General features: G+C 39.4%; 1 protein-coding gene across 4 annotated transcripts in view; it reads right to left on the minus strand.

Annotated features, from left to right (window-relative positions):
- The window catches only part of ULK4 (unc-51 like kinase 4), a 603,320-nt gene extending 590,804 nt beyond the window's left edge, over positions 1–12,516 (minus strand). For all 4 annotated transcript variants that reach the window (XM_038570533.1, XM_038570534.1, XM_038570535.1 and 1 more), the window contains exons 1-3: positions 12,414–12,516; positions 7,624–7,817; positions 2,267–2,366 (exon numbers count right to left, since the gene is read on the minus strand). In XM_038570533.1, the coding sequence (XP_038426461.1) occupies positions 2,267–2,366; positions 7,624–7,761 (238 nt within the window). In that variant the 5' untranslated portion in view covers positions 7,762–7,817; positions 12,414–12,516. The remainder of the gene's footprint in view (positions 1–2,266; positions 2,367–7,623; positions 7,818–12,413) is intronic.
- Between the last annotated feature and the right edge of the window lie 5,029 nt (positions 12,517–17,545).

The raw sequence follows: 17,545 nt of genomic DNA on the forward strand, positions 1-17,545 counted from the left end.
CGGGATCAAATCCCACATCAGGCTCCCGGTGCATGGAGCCTGCTTCTCCCTCTGCCTATGTCTCTACCTCTCTCTCTTTCTCTCCCTGTGACTATCATAAATAAATAAAAATTTAAAAAAATAAAAAAATTTAAAAAATTTTAAAAAAATTATCAAATCCATACACACAGACAGCCTGGCAGGGAAAATACACATGTGAATGATTCAAGCACTCTAAGAGGAATCTGTGTGCACACTCCAGAGCCAGCTCCCAGAGAAATACTGCTCAGGCTCAGAGACTAGTCAGTAAGCAAGCAGGTGGGATGAAAGGAGAATCCCTATGGTGCTAGGATTTCTAACTCCAGATTCCTCAAAAATTGAACAGCTGCTAAAATTAGTGGTAAATAATCCAAACTGCATTGGAACACATCATGCGAAGTATAGCTACATTTACTCTGTGCAAAGTTAGATCACATTCTACAAAGTACTGGATGGCAGAAAAGAGGTCTTTTCTTAAGAGAAAATCATAACTTAGTATACATTACTGAAGAAATGAAACAGCAAAAGCAGATATACTGTGAATTCTATTTCTATACTCTTCTGAAGTCTAAATAAAGTCCCAGTCACATGTCTACCATCTTAAGTGCCAGGAACAGTTTTGTTTTGTTTTTAAAGCATCTTGGGGCAGCCTGGTGGCTCAGCGGGTTTAGCGCTGCCTCCAGCCCAGGGCGTGATCCAGGAAACCCGGGATCGAGTCCCACATCGGGCTCCCTGCATGGAGCCTGCTTCTCCCTCTGCCTGTGTCTCTGCCTCTGTGTGTGTGTGTGTGTGTCTATGAATAAATAAAATGTTTAAAAAAAATTCTTTAAAAAAATAAAAAATAAAATAAAGCATCCTGGCTTTATAAAAAGCCAATAGGAGCAAAGTTCAGAGAAACACATATAACCCCTAAACATAATGTTCCTTCCTCAGAGCACTCTTCTTTCTGAAGATTGTATGTCCCAGGCAGCTGTCCTAACTGGGGTTCAAATAAAACTCTTAAAAAAAAAAAAAAAAAAAAAAAACCTTGGGGCACCTGGATGGCTTAGTCGGTTAAGCACCCTACTCTTAATTTCAGCTCAGGTCACAATCTCAAGGTTGTGAGATAGAGCCCTGTGGCAGGCTCTGTGCTGGGAGTGGAGCCTACTTAAGATTCTCTCTCTGCCCCACCTCATCCCCCAGCATCCCCACCCTCACCCTCTCATTCCTAAAATAAATCAATAGATACTATTAGCTGTCATCTGAAAGTTCAATCAGAATACTATGGTAAAAGTAGGGGGTATTTTGAAGTTTATTTGGAGCAGTTTCCAATCCATTGAAACAAAACACAGGCATAAATTAGTAAGGCTATGACAATGGTCAGGGAGCAGAAATAACAGCTAAAGCAAAAAGTAACACAGGGAAAGTCCCCCGATCACCACAAAAGTGTGTATGACTGTGGAAGTAATTAAACCATAGTCCTTTCCTATTGATTCAGAAAAAAACAAAATGCAAATGAATTATTATTCCAAATAACTTCTTTCTTGATTCAGTTTTATAAATTATAAGTGCCAACATAATGGGTAAGACTTACAAAGTTAGAAATTACAATGAGTCTTAATATTTAACGACTCTTTATTATTACTCAATGTATAAATAGAAGCTAACAGTGGTACTTTTTCCCTGAAGACACAGAAATTAAAAGCCCAGAAAATACCAATATATTCAGTCATTCTCCTCCCTATATATAGTCCCAGAAAGTTGTAACAAGCAAGAGCTATAACAGGTTATCTCTAATTATTGTCAGATGGTCCTATTGTTGGTTCATCTTTGTACTTTTTCACATTGCTTACGTTTCTATAAACTGTTAAGTATTCTCTTTATAAAAACAAAAAGATGCTCACATTATAAACTAATTAGCTTACTAAGAGCTACTTGACCTAAAAATACTTGGTTTTTTTTTTTTTTTTTAACTAGGAAAACTTGTTGGAAAAGTTAATCACTAAAAAAATATTTCTAAATTTTTATGCAGGTGATTTAGTAATATTTTATACCAAAGTTAAGCCCAAATTTTACTTGTCTTCCTCTTACCAACTATCTTTGCTTTTTTATCCTAATAACCCTCAAACTACATTGCTACAAGTGAACATAGTCAATAGTATCAAATACTTATATTTGCAATACAAAAGGAAAATAACAACTTACAATATAGGCTTCTTCAAAACTACTTAAGGTGGATATATTTGTAGCACTTCTGGCACATACTCACCTGTGCAGAGTTCCACCACTAGCCAGAGATGATTGCTGGTTTCATACCATTCATGAAAAGTTACGATATTCTTGTGTTTAATTTCATGGGTGAGACGGACCTATAAAAACACAACATTCGCACACAAAAGAAATTTTTTTTTGAAAACTTATTTTTATTTATTTATGATAGACATAGAGAGAGAGAGAGGCAGAGACACAGGCAGAGGAGAGGGAGAAGCAGGCTCCATGCCAGGAGCCAGAAGTGGGACTTGATCCTGGGACTCCAGGATCGCGCCCTGGGCCAAAGGCAGGCGCGAAACCACTGAGCCACCCAGGGATCCCCAAAAGAAAGTTCTTAAAATGCCTACATCTATTAAGAAAAACCTAAATACACAATTGGGAAGTGGGTAAGAAAATAGTGGAATTTAGTGGAATTCTATACAGATATTAAAAGTGATGGTTATGAAGACTGGTGACATGGAAAATGCTAATTTAATGTACAATCCTTAAAAAAAAAAAAAACTTTGCACAATCCAGTTTTGTATATTTGTGTAAACATTGCAAAAGAAATGTTCATAGGAAAATGAACAAAAGGAATATATCAAAATAGCTGCTGTTATGATCAGAACTGCTAGTGATTTTTTTTCTACTTTTTCTATTTTCTACATTAAGTACACAGTACTTTTATAATCAGGAAGGAAATAATTTTCAAGGAAGAAAAAACCTGTACTAAGTAAAAATAACCTCAAGGTTCAATAATACAATAACTAAATTACATATCAACTGACAAAACATTAGCCCAACATTAAAACATTTCATTTTGTATCATAAAAAATGACAGTATAATGACGTTAAGTGAAAAAGGCAAGAAACAAAATTATGTAATACCGTGACTTAAATTTTTTTTTTTTTAAACTCAGCATGGGCAGCCCCTGGCGCAGCGGTGTAGCACCGCCTGCAACCTGGGTTGTGATCCTGGGGACCCAGGATTGAGTCCCACATCGGGCTCCCTGCATGGAGCCTGCTTCTCCCTCTGCCTGTGTCTCTGCCTCTATTTATTTATAAATAAATAAATATTTTTTTAAAAAAATAAATAAAATTCATAATAAAAAAGACTAGAACAAAGATAAACAGGGACTGCCTCAGGTCATCATGTCTCAGGTGATAAAACAATGCTTTTTTTTTTCCTTCTACCCATTTTTCTAGATGTTTAAGTTTTCTATGATGATGATGTATTACTTTTAAAATATTTAAAAGAATGCTCAAAGGATTCTATAATTTTCTTTTTTTTTTAATTTTTTTTTTTATTTATTTATGATAGTCACAGAGAGAGAGAGAGGCAGAGACACAGGCAGAGGGAGAAGCAGGCTCCATGCACCGGGAGCCCGACGTGGGACTCGATCCCGGGTCTCCAGGATCGCGCCCTGGGCCAAAGGCAGGCGCCAAACCGCTGCGCCACCCAGGGATCCCTATAATTTTCTTTTTAAAAATATCCTTAGTGAATCCTAATATCAATTCACTCGGGTTATTAAAAGAAGAATCGTTACAGTGAACACACTGATCTTAAAATGTACATTTCCATTAGATAAAAATACCTGTGCACAAAAAAAAAAAAAAAAAAAAGAAAGAAAAAGAAAAGAAAAACAAGAGTGAATTCAAAACCCAATAATAGGGCAGCCCCGGTGGCTCAGAGGTTTAGCGCCACCTTCAGCCAGGGGCGTGATCCTGGAGACCAGGGATCGAGTCCCACATCGGGCTCCCTGCCTGGAGCCTGCTTCTCCCTCTGCCTCTGTCTCTGTCTCTACCTCTTTCTTTCTCTCTGTCTCTCATCAATCAATAAATAAAATCTTAAAAAAAAAAATGTTTACTTTAAAAAAAAACCAATAATAAAGATGCAAGAGCCTGTTTTAAAAAAAAAAAAAAAACTAAGTTGTCTTAGGGATTTTTTTTTTTTTTTTTTGCTTTCTCCCTTCAAAATCCCATTAAATATGGAAACTAAAACCCCAAAAACATGTGCTTTACTAACAAACCTTCCAGACTCAATTGGTGACAATTACCCAATTGCTTTGGATCCTTGTTTCGGTTCTCTTACAGACACACACACACACACACACTCGACTATCCCTCACACTCAGCACAGGCTAATGGGCCCATTGCTCCATAATAATATAGAGTTCCCTATTTTAAAAATGGATATGTGGTACACGCTCAGAATGACTAGATGGGCTCATATTCTAATGCAAAGAAAGGGAAGTGAATCCACATAATTTAGAAGACAGGTTAGGAGAAAAACAAAAATCAGAGTGGCAAAGGGAATTTGAGGAGCATCTTGTAATAAACTCTTAATAAAGAGCCAGTAGAGAATGGAAGACACAGGGTGAGCATGTTTCAATGGATCCCCACTGATTCGGGGGGCGGGGGGGGAGGACCTAATGACAAAATAAAGGTATGGAAACTCCAACAGAAATCAGGCCACAGCCCAGCTTCCTGCACTCCCTATCACTCAAAGTGTATTTCCATGTGACCACTATGAACTTTAAAGTTAGATTTGTAAGCCCCCTTTACATTTCTGTGGACAGCATTGTTAGGTTTTGACTAAGAACTGCATCATCTCCAAACTCTTTCATACATCCTAGCTCTTGACCACCACTCCTGCACTTTCCAGCTCGTTCACTCTAGTACTTCAATTCTGGTTCAGTTCAAACATCCACACTCCACATATATACAAGCAACTGAAGCAGACAAGACATGCTGACTGATCCACCTTCAATTTAGGATCCCAAACTCAAATGGCCCCAGCCAGTCAGTCTGTCCTCCAAGTCACTATTCACACGTTTGCTTTCCTCTTGCCTAAAACACTGCCTTCCCCACACCCCCCACCACTTCCTAACTGAAGACTTAGCTTCTCATCCCAGAGAAAACTTCATTGGAAGAAAAATCCCTTGTGGTCCTAGCACCAAATCTGCATCTTGTCCCATATACCTCTCTTTCTGGAACTATCCACACTCTTTACAAAAGCCAACACTTCCCCATACCCATTAGAATAGCTACCTTCAAAACAAAAACAAAAACAGACTAACAAGTGTTGGCAAAGTTGTGGGGAAATAGAATCCCTCGTGGACTGCTGGTAGAGTGTTAAATGGTACAGCCTCGGGATCCCTGGGTGGCGCAGCGGTTTGGCGCCTGCCTTTGGCCCAGGGCGCGATCCTGGAGACCCAGGATCGAATCCCACATCAGGCTCCCGGTGCATGGAGCCTGCTTCTCCCTCTGCCTATGTCTCTGCCTCTCTCTCTCTGTGACTATCATAAATAAATAAAAATTAAAAAATAAATAAATAAATAAATAAATAAATGGTACAGCCTCTGTGGAAAACAGTACAGCAGTTCCTTAAAAAATTATAATAATAAACATAGAATTCCACTTTCTGGGTATATATCCGAAGGATTTAAAGCAAAAGACGTCCTGAAGATACATGTGTACACTCATATTCATAGCAGCATTTTATTCACATAGCCAAAAGGTAGAAGCAACCCAAGTGTCCTTAGGTAAATAGATAAGCAAAATGTGGCATATACATACAGTGGAATATTATACAGTCTTATGAAAGAAATTCTGACATGTGCTACAACATAGATGAATTCTGAGGACAGCATGCTAAGTGAAATAAGTCAGTCAAAAAAGACAAAAGAGGTACGATTCCAATTGCATAAGGTACTATTCACAGACAAAGCAGAATGGTGGCTGCCTAGGACTGGGGAAGGAGAAATGAGGAATTATTGTTTAATGTCTAAAGAGTTTCAGTTTTGTAAGATGACAAGAGTTCTGAACAATCTATCAGTCGCACTCCACGTATTTACCCAAGAGTTGAAAACTTAACATCCACACAAAAATCTGTACAGATGTTTATAGCAGCTTTATTCACAACTGAAAACAAGATGCCCTTCAATAGGCCAATGAATAAACAAACTGGTACATCTATGCAATGCTGCTCATCAATAAAAAGAAATGAGTTATCAGCCACCAACAGACACAGATAAATACATACTGCTAAATTAATGACGTCAATCTGAAAAGGCTACATTCTATACAATTCCAACTATATTACATTCTAGAAAAGACCAAACTATGGACATAATTAAAAAACAAAAAAAAGGGATCCCTGGGTGGCGCAGCGGTTTGGCGCCTGCCTTTGGCCCAGGGCGCGATCCTGGAGACCCGGGATCGAATCCCACGTCGGGCTCCCGGTGCATGGAGCCTGCTTCTCCTTCTGCCTATGTCTCTGCCTCTCTCTCTCTCTCTCTCTCTCTCTCTCTCTCTGTGTGACTATCATAAATAAATAAAAATTAAAAAAAAAAAAAAAAAGTCAGCTGATGCCCAGGGTTGAGAGGAAGGGGGAGGGATGAATAGGTGGAGCACAAAGGATTTTTAGAGCAGGGAAACTCTTCTGTGTGATACTGTATCTACTAGGATAGATACAGGTCATTACTCATTTGTCCACAACTATGGAAAGTCCAACACCAAGGATACATCCTAATATGAAGTATGGCTTTTGGATGATTAGGATAGATCAATGTGGGATCATCAATTATAATGTATGTGCCACTCTGATAGGGATGCTGACAATGGGGAATACTATGCATGCATGGGGCCAGAGAATAAATGGGAAATTGCTACACTTTGATTTTGTTGTGAATCTGAAACTGCTCTTAAAAAATTAACTTTTTAGGGGCACCTAGATGGCTCAGTTGATTAAGTGTCCAACTCTTGATCTCAGCTGAGATCTTCATCTCAGAGTCATGAGTTCAGATTGGGCTTCATGTTGGGCACAGAGCCTACTTTAAAAAAACACATTAACTTTAAAAAAATCAATTCTAGAGATGGTGATGGTCGTACAGCAATAATGAATGGGCTTAATATCACCAACTATACACTTAAAAATGGTTAAGATGGTAAACTTTTTGATACATGTATTTTACCACAATGTGGGGGGCGGGGGAGCTAAGTTTGGTCCAGGAGCCTAGGCTATAAATTTCAAACCCAAGTCAGCAGTCTCACTCAACATTCTTCCTTTGGCCAGCTAGCTTTATAAATGACATACTAAATTTATTTTTTTTGACATACTAAATTTAAAAGCAAATGACCTAATATAGACTATATTTTCCTTGACCATTCTCAAAAAAACACTAAGTTGCTACTTAGGTATGTTTATTAGGCATTATTCAGAATTGCAGGCACTAAACAAACAGAAGGCCACCCATTCCAGGTTGAAAATACGGCATTTGCTATAGTGAGTTCAGCGGCTTGTTTATATGCTGCTACCTCTCCCTGATCATAGCTCTGTGTTTTCCCAGAGAAAAGGAAATATAATTGACTTACCCAATTGGTTATTTCAGGCCTTTTGCACTTATCAGTACAAAGAATAGCTACAAAATTGATTGTTCCCTTCCGACGCCCTTTATAAACAACAGTGTTGCTTCCTCTGCCAATCTCCTCATACAGAATGAAGTTTTCCATCTCTGGGTCGAATTCTCACATTGGATTAAAGGGCAGCCTAATGGCATTTCTAGCTCCTAAAAGGTAAACAAAAATAACACTTATAAATATAAGCTAGTTACATAATTAGCCTAGGATATTTAATATGTAAACCTAGTAATTCTATAAACTCAGAAAATTCACCTACAAGTGAAAGATGAATTTTCACCCTTTTGCAGGGTGAAAAAAAAAAAAAAAAAAAAAAAAGCTAAGGGGAAAATAAAACAATTGACAAACCAATACTCAACTTCCTTCAACAAAATCTCAACAAAAATGATGAAAATGACAGCTATTTCCAACACATATAACAAAATGAGGGATGAATGAGATGTGCGCTAACATAGTTTGTACTTTTCTAACATTCTTCTTACAAAAGGCACATTGTGTCAACATTTGTATAGAATGTAGCAATATATGACCCACCTAAATCTCAAATTATGAGAAGCAAATGAGACAATGTAAATTAAAATAGGTTATAAACAAATTTGGAATAATAATATTCCCATCTAATCCACAAAGATTCTAAGAGTCAATCCAAATATTATTTGAAGTCAGCTGTCTAAGTAAATAAAAATTAAAAAAAAAAAAAAAAAAAAAAGGGATCCCTGGGTGGCGCAGCGGTTTAGTGCCTGCCTTTGGCCCAGGGCGCGATCCTGGAGATCTGGGATCGAATCCCACATCGGGCTCCCGGTGCATGGAGCCTACTTCTCCCTCTGTGTCTCTGCCTCTCTCTCTCTCTCACTGTGTGCCTGTCATAAGTAAATGAAGTCAGCTGTCACCAAACTACTGGGTTCTGGGCCAAATCCAGCCTGCTGCCTGCTTCTGTAAAGTTTAACTGGAACATAGCCACACCCATTTATTTACATATTGTCTAAGGCTCCTTTTAGGCTACAGCTGCAGAGTTATGACAGAGTAATGGCCTGCACACATTCTAAAATACCTGCACATATTCTAAAATACCTCCTACCTGTCCCTTTACAGAAAAAGTCTGCCAACTCCTGTTTTAAATTTTAAAAAATACTTTTAACCACTTTATCATCCAGGATATAAGCAGTTAAGAGAGTTCATTTTCTTAGCCAACAGAATGTCCTAATTGCAATGTCCTAATTAGGAATTGATGTTACTCTTTTATCAATTAGATTTTATTTAGATTTTTTTTTATTGAGAATTTAAGTACATTAGTGGATTCAGTATTTTAAACAATACATTTACAATATAATCAAAGTATTTATTTGATTGGCAAAATATATTTTAAATTGGTATCTCTTTGGAAGGATTTCACATGCTATAGAAAATTTTCTAAAAATTATCCAGTAAGTTGTAAAATATACTCTTTCAAAGCAGCTGTTTTGGGCAGCCCTGGTGGTGCAATGGTTTAGCGCCGCCTGCAGCCTGGGGTGTGATCCTGGAGACCCAGGATCGAGTCCCATATCGGGCTTCCTGCGTGGAGTCTGCTTCTCCCTCTGCCTGTGTCTCTGCCTCTCTGCCCCCACCCCCTCTCTCTCTCTCTCTCTTGCTCTCGCTCTCTCTCAATAAATATATCAATCTTTAAAAAAAATAAAAATAAAAGCAGCTGTTTCTACATGGTATTCAATAAGTTAGAACCTAAAGAAAAATCCTTTGAAATAGAATGTAAAAGAGAAGTTAATTAGTATGGCATTTCTTTGGGGGCAGATGAAAATGTTCAGGAATTATTACTGATGGTTGTTCAACTTTGTGAATACACTAAAAAAAAAAAGAAAATCACTGAACTGGGGCACCTAGGTGGCTCAGTTGGTTAAGCATCTGCCTTCAGCTCAGGTCATGATTTCAGGGTCCTGAGATGGACCCTTTGTGTGCTCTCTGCTCAGCCGAGAGTCTGCTTTTCCCTCTCCCTCTGACCCTTTCTCTTTCAAATAAATAAAATCTTTTTTTAAAAAATCACAGTTGTACATTTTAAAGGGGTGAACTGTATAGTTCAATTTTTGTTGATATAATTCACATGTACATTAAGTTTAAAGCATATGTTGTGATTTGATACATTTATATATAAGAATATGATTACTATCATAGCATTAGTTAATGCCTCTATGTCACATAATTATCATTTTTGTGATAAGAATATGTAAGATCTAATCGTGTAATAACTTTGAAGTACATAATACATTATTTTTTAGCATAATCACTATGATTACATCAGATCCCCAAAACGTATTTTATGTCATAGGCTATTACAAAAACAGCCTGAAAGCCAAGTTTGGCCAATAGGCAGCAGTTTGTCCTGTTCTAGTACAGGGAACCAGTGATGTAAGAATCTAGGAATAACTAATTCTATAATTCCATCTTCCAAAGAAATTAAAACTTACTACAAAATGGGAAAAATTCTACTATAAAAATGTATAGGCTAGTAATTACACTTAGTTATTTGGATTACAAACCTAGTCTATCGGGGATCCCTGGGTGGCGCAGCGGTTTGGCGCCTGCCTTTGGCCCAGGGCGCGATCCTGGAGACCCGGGATCGAGTCCCACGTTGGGCTCCCGGTGCATGGAGCCTGCTTCTCCCTCTGCCTGTGTCTGTGTCTCTGCCTCTCTCTCTCCCTCTCTCTCTCTCTGTGACTATCATAAATAAATAAAAATTAAAAAATTAAAAAAACAAACCTAGTCTATCAAATCAGAAGAACTTATATCATTGACAGTGAAATTCTTTGAATTCTAAGTAGAAAAGATGCAGGAGAAATCTGAATTTAAATCAGTGAAAACCTAGAAGTGTCACAGATAGTATCTATTTACTTTAATGAACACTTTTACTAAGTTCCCTCTATGTTCCTTTCCTCCTAAAACCCATTCATTAAAAAATAGTGACCCATGACCACCAAAATGCAGCCCAGACAGCAGTAATTTTGGGGCAACAGGTCAACATTACATTACATAGTATGTAATATAGCCAAAGTAAGATTAAATTGACAATATATTAAGATGGAAAAGCAATCTAGCTAGAAAAAAAAAATAACCAAAAACCTTTAATTAACAATTGCGAACAATTAATGTTCGCTAATTGACTACATTAGGTTATGCCATGATAAGGTGTTGAAGTTTTTATATAAGATAAATAATTGGTTCCTTGAAAATAAAGTTTTAAGCCATAAGGGAAAAAAGTTAAATCTTCAAATTTTGAATTTGATTCACGCCAAATTCTTTCCCTCAATCTTTTACTGAGTAGTGGCATCTGAGCAGACCCTACAGCCTGAAATTAACAAAAGGCATCAATTACAAAGTCTGCTTTAGATAAGGGTAGCTTACTCTGCAAGCACTTCCCCTCTACCCGGCTCAGTTTCCTTAGAGTAAAATAAGAACTGGATCAGATGATCTTCTAAGTTATCTTTCAAGTTTGAAACTCCAGGACTTTAAGATTCTTTTTGGCTCACTCCAAGGCCATTCTCACCTTACACTTATTAACATGCATTTTTTAATGCATAACCTCTTCAATTGAGAAATAAAACACAAATACAGGGAAAACCCACAAAATAAATGTATAGGTTAATGAATTATTTTAAGAGGGACACCCTTGTGATCACCACCCAGATGAAGAATATCACTTTGCCTCCCACTCCAGAAGTCCCTTCCTGAGCCTATGGTCATCACAACTCCTCCTCCTTTCCAAAAGCAATCACTCTCCGGACTTTCACAGTTATCACTTCCTAGCGTTCCTTTATCGTTTTCTCATTGGGTGTGCATTTCCAGGCACCACAGTTTAGTCTTTCACATCTTCTAAAGGCGTGGTGCGTCTTTTAAGACTCTTTCAATCTACAAGTTCACCGAGGTATTATCAAAGAAGCCAGAACGAATCATATATATGAGCAAATGAGGCATCTAATATTCAGGAGTCGGGCCTACATTCAACAAACTCTGAAACTGACCAGGTGTTAGAGATACGCGGATAAAGACCAGAACCCTCCCTCCACTTCACTCTGCCTTCAGATCATTAACTCAACTAGCAGCAGCTGCCCCAGCCCAGATCTATTTAATCAGAAACTCTGGAAGCAGAGCCCAGTAATCTATGGTTTAACTAACCCTCAAGTTAAGGGTAGTGCACGCCAACTTCGCTAACCACAGGCCAAAACAACCTTTTTCGAGGGCATAAAAGGTGGCAGGCACCATGCCAAGCATTCAACAGGTGCTCCTCCTTAACAACTGAATTAACTACAGGCTTTCAGCTTAGTCTGACCTCGAAAGTCCAGGCGCTGAAGTCGCGGCTCCCCTACTCCAAGAGGCTCAAGACCAGCGAAGCTGGCGGCTTTCACTGCCTCCCTACCTCCAGCGACATCTGTCTACACAGCCGGCTTAGAACTCGGGAAGCGTCGCCAAGGTTTTATGGGGGAAACTCCGAGTCTGGGGCGTCCATAGAACGCGCCTCCCGACCCCCCTACACCTAAGTCCTCGAAGAGCTGTCCCGTATGCCCCTAAACCAAAGCCTCGAGATAATAAAGTTTTTAGTAACACGGTAACAAAGCAGAGCCCGAAGAAACAAGACGCGAGAGGCACAGGGCTCACGGAGGGAGGGCAGGTGGATGGCGCCCCTTCAGGCCTATAGTGTCCCCCGCACGGAAAGACACGAACCCAAATTCGTGGACCCCAAAACTGCCAGTGCCACTCACCTGAACGCACAGCGGGAAGAAGCCGCCCACCCAGGGTACCGCTCCCGCCACGGCGCGCGCCTGGGCTCTAGTCCTTCGGGATAGGTCCACTGGCCAAAGCTAGGGGTGAAGCAACGGAGTAGAGTGGAATGCGCAGGCGCAGTTTCAGGTGGTGCGGTCCAGCACCCCTCTGCGTTTGGACTTGCCCATCCCGTCTCCATGGCAGCACGCAGAACGCCGGAAGCAGCGCGCGGCGCTGACTGGCTGAGCAGTTTGGGCTGCTATTGGCTGGGGCCCGGAAGTGTGGGGGCGGGCGGAGAGGGGACCAGCGGGGGCGGTAGGTGCGCAGCTGGAGGCACTGAAACCGTGGGCCCTTGTCCTTTCTCCCCGTCCCATACTGTCCCCAGTTTCCTTCCTTCCGTTTTCTGAAGCTAGCCGAGCTCAAGGACGTGGCGACGGAGTCTGGGTAACTAATGGCTCAGAAAGAAGCGGGTTTCTCGAGTTCCTCACCCTTTAGAAAAGAGGACTATAGATCACCGTGCTTCTTGCACGTAAGAAAACAGACCAGATCCTCCATCTCGAGGTGATTGCTTATGGCTTTTAAGACTCCCAAGTCCTCAATTTCCAACCATCAGACACATTAACAGCAGCTCCTCTCTTCCTTCCATCAAGTTAGCTCAGTGGTTCTCAAACTTGAAGCATCAGAATTGCGTGGAACGCTTGTGGAAACGCACTTCTGAGCCCCACCTAGAGAACTTCTGGTTCTGTGGCTCTGGATGAGGCCCAAAATTGCGCAAGTCTATCAAGCCATCAGGTGATGTAGATGTTATCAGGGACCGTGCTTTGCGAACCTGTATGCAGAGGACCTGTGCATCGCTTTGATCTCAAGTGAATCACAATTTTTTTTTTTTTTTTTTTTTTTTGGTTCTAACCTTTCTTACAATCTCAGGAACCTGTCTCAGTGGCTTCCGCTTTCAGGATAAAACCTGGAAGTACTTTCCAAATGACATAAGTAAAAGGCCAAAAGCAGTGGAGAATGAAGAATGCCTTCTAATCGGTGGCTTTTTCTGCCCAAAATGATGGCTGCAGCTGGTGTTCTGATCTTTGGTGGGATAATGGACAAGATTTCCTGTTGGGGAAAGAGATTTACCTAATACCTGGCAGACAGGAAGATCTCCTAATAAAAGAGCTATCCCAGTGCCTTATTTCTACTACATAAATTTCACTGATTAATAATCCCCAAAAATGTTCAATAAACACCGAATGAGCCTTTTAGTGCCTTACTCTTGCATGTGAATACATAGCCAGAAATAGCAAGATGTGTGAGGAAAGACCCTAACATGAAGGAAATTAAAATAGCAAATCAATGAAAGTAACTTGGAGGAAACAATTGATACAGAAACCAGACTAAAACTTAAAAATTATTAATGTCATTATAGTGTATAATGTATAGCATCTATAGTTTGCATTCTCTTTTCTTTAATCCAAGAGATATTTAAGAGTTGGGTCTTTGTTTAATTAACAACTGGATAGATTCTGCTGTTACTTTTGGCCTGCACGTTTTTGGTTTCAGGGGAGCTACTGAAATTTCCTTTGTGGCCTAATAAATGGTTAATATTTTTAAATGTTCCACAGGAGTTTGGAAAGAAGATCTGTTTGTTGTGTTCACAATTTCATATGCATATTTTCAAGCTTATTAACTGACATGTCTGAATCTTCCACACCTTTTTATGTTGCTTTATCCTGATTGCCACTTCATGGGAAAGGTGTTTTGGAGTTACTCATTATGATTGTGGATTTGGCAATTAATTGTTTCTAGGCTTTGTTCAGGGACAGTGAGCTTAGAAAAATAACAACAAAATGATCCCAGTGGAAATAAATATAGAAAAAAACATTATTAAAGATAAAAACAGAAATGAATGAAACAGAAGGAGGGAAAAATCTAACCAGGAGGTATAAATTCAGAGGGCGGGAGATGGTTTCCGTGGTTCTCTTCTGGGTTGTAATTTCCCCCAGAGAACTAGACGCAGAAACTGACCCTGGTGCCCTATGGTCTCCAGCTCTCCCTAAGATATGATATGTTCCATGCTCAGGTTACCAACTCAGGGAATCAACTATGCTGGAGACCCAAGCTGAAATCTGGGAGCCTTAAGAAGTTTACTCCATCACTCTGAAGGCCTGGGAGAGAGCATCATCATTCTTCTAGCACCAGGTTAAAAGTGTAAATACACTGAAAAACCCAGATGCCACCTCCCTTATGGATGGGAGGTTTTCAACCTTCCAATATTAACCTATATATAGTCTTTAAAATTTCTAGCCTCCTGGGATGTATTTTCCCTTTAATAACAAAAGTAATCACTCTAAAGTCTATTACACATACTGTGGCAACTCCAGAATGGGCTAGATTTCCAGGGAAATTACATTTTTTGGTCACTTCTTGCAACAAATTCCTTAATAATTGTTCCTTTCTCACCATCTTATCTCCAGCACATCCTATTCACCTCTGACCCTGCTCCCCTTCATGCACCTGATGATGCTTTCTTCTTCTTCCTTCCCCAAAGCCCATGTTACTGTGCAAAACATATTTTACTGATGGTGTGGCAATAACAGAGGTTACAACATTGAAAGGAAATAACTTAAAAGTATTAGATATAGTCATAGTAAGGGTGTTAGAAAGCAGGCACTTGCACACTGCTGGTGGTAGAGCAGTTTGGCCATATATATTGAAATAACAAATGTCCATCTGTACTGGCCCAGCAGTGCTTCTAAAAATTTGTCCAAATCATATATATTATGACATTTGAAAAATAACATATGCAGGGATCCCTGTGTGGCTCAGCAGTTTAGCACCTGCCTTCACGCCCAGGGCATGATCCTGGAGTCCCAAGATCGAGTCCCATTTCGGGCTCCCTGCATGGAGCCTGCTTCTCTCTCTGCCTGTGTCTCTGCCTCTCTCTGTCTCTCATGAATAAATAAATAAAAATTTTTACAAAAAAAAGAAAAATAACATATGCAAAAAACTATTCAGTACAGCCTCATCTATAATTTTTAAAAACTGATAACTCAAATGTCTATCAGCAAAATACTGATTAAGTTAGAAATGAATTTCTCTTTGTGTATTGATAACAAAAACTACTCCAAGACTAGTTAGTGAAGAAGAAAAGATGCCTAACATTGAGCATAATATATTAACATTTGTAAAGAGAAAAAAAAAGGAACAAGAATGCATGTAGATATTTGTCCATATATTCAAGGAATAGCTCCAACACCTCTTGAAGGAAAGACAAGAAGCCAGTAGCTACTGACTGACTGTTGGAGGGGCCCTGAGTGGGTGCAGGGCTGGGTAGAAGAGGCATACTTTGTACAGTTCAAATTGAAACCACAAGACTGTACTACCTATTCTACCCACACATCACATAATTTAAATGAATATATATTTTAAATTATATATAACATATACATATGTTTTATACATACACACATATATACATATCCCCATAAATGGACAAAACGTAGTGTGACTCATCTGCATTCTGCAAGCCTCCCAGCTATGTGCCACCCTCCTCTCTCAGACTTTCCCTGTAGCTCCATTTTACCCCTCCCTCCTCTTCTACTCAGTCCAGGACTGATGTTCTTCCTTCTTTGTCTTCAGGGGAGTATTGTCTCAGTCCCATCATCTTATCTGATGGACCCATTACTCACGTCCTCTGGAGGAACTGATCTAATCTTTCATCAGCAGGAAGGTTGTTAAGGAATTTCCTGAAACAAATACTGTCTGCTTCTGATTGTTACTTTTAGGAATGCAAAGAGTCTGTAGATTATTTGAATTTTGAGTTTTCTCTTAACAAATCTCAAGCCAAGTTATTAAGCCAACCTCCTTAACAGTCTCTGAAAGGGGAAGGGCTGGTTCCCTTTCCTCTTTCCTAGTACACAGTTAACACTGAATATTCTTATCCATCCAACTCAGCAAGCAGCTCTGATTATCTGCCTGAGGATATATTCACATGTGATAGGGTGATGTCAAATGTTTAACATTTCCTTTGCGATTTGTAAAAAATTATTTGTAAGCTTAGGAAGACATTTCCCATGTGGAAATTAGCCATTCACCTATTTTTCTACTGTTAGTTGTTCAGTTTTTGCATCAGATTATTTAGTCCATTTGGAATTGATTTTGGTGAACATTGGGGAATTAGGTTCTAAGTTTATTATGCTTCAGAATAATTAACCAGTTATCCCAGCACTAACATTCTCCTTTTCCTCGGGCACTTGTGATGCTTCTTTCATTGTAGACCAATGTTGTTTAGGTTTTTTTTTTTTCTTTTTAAGATTTTATTTCTTTATTTGAGAGTGAGAGGGTGAGCACAAGCAGGGTGAGAGACAGAGGGAGAAGCAGACTCTCCACTGAGCAGGGAGCCCAATGCGGGTCTCGACCCCAGGACTCTGGGATCATAACCTGAGCCAAAGGCACTTAACCAACTAAGCCACCCAGGTGCCTCCAGACCACTTTTTTAAAATATGCACATGAAGGTCTATTTCTAGCTTATGTATTTTAGATCTCTATTTGTGAAGTAATTGGAGATTATTCTGAATAATTTGGTTTTAAATTTTTATAACACGAAAGAAAGAAAAATTACCTGCAGAGAATGAAGGGGCAAGATGACAATGAGAACCTAGGGAGGGGGATGATTAAGACAAGGCAGTGCACCATGTGTGATGGGTAGTCATTTAGAGTTGAGGCTCTGAGCTATGCTAATAGCCAGCTTGTGGCTGCAGAATATCAAATCATGAGAGAAAAAGTCTGGCATGGTGACCCTCTGGAGTTCACAGCAGTCTGGGAGCAGGATCAGAGGAATCACATGTATTAACCATGCATTCATTCAACAAATATATACTCAGTCTACTATACGTCAAGAAAAACATTGGCTCCAGAGTCCAAAGCAGTGAACAAAAAGGTAGCATCCTGTCTCACAGAATCTACTGGAACTAGAGAGAAAAATAGTAGAATACATAGTCAATGGGGGTTATGCATCTTGATTTCCTTTTAAGATATGCATTGTGGGTGATTGTCAATTTTTGGCAGGCAGAACATGAATCTCCTTATATTTGAGTTATGTATTGCTTGCTGTCTTGGGTTAGGTTGCCTATAAGTAGAA

The sequence above is a fragment of the Canis lupus genome, chromosome 23 (assembly GCF_011100685.1).
Source record: "Canis lupus familiaris isolate Mischka breed German Shepherd chromosome 23, alternate assembly UU_Cfam_GSD_1.0, whole genome shotgun sequence".
NCBI classification, from domain to species: domain Eukaryota; kingdom Metazoa; phylum Chordata; class Mammalia; order Carnivora; family Canidae; genus Canis; species Canis lupus.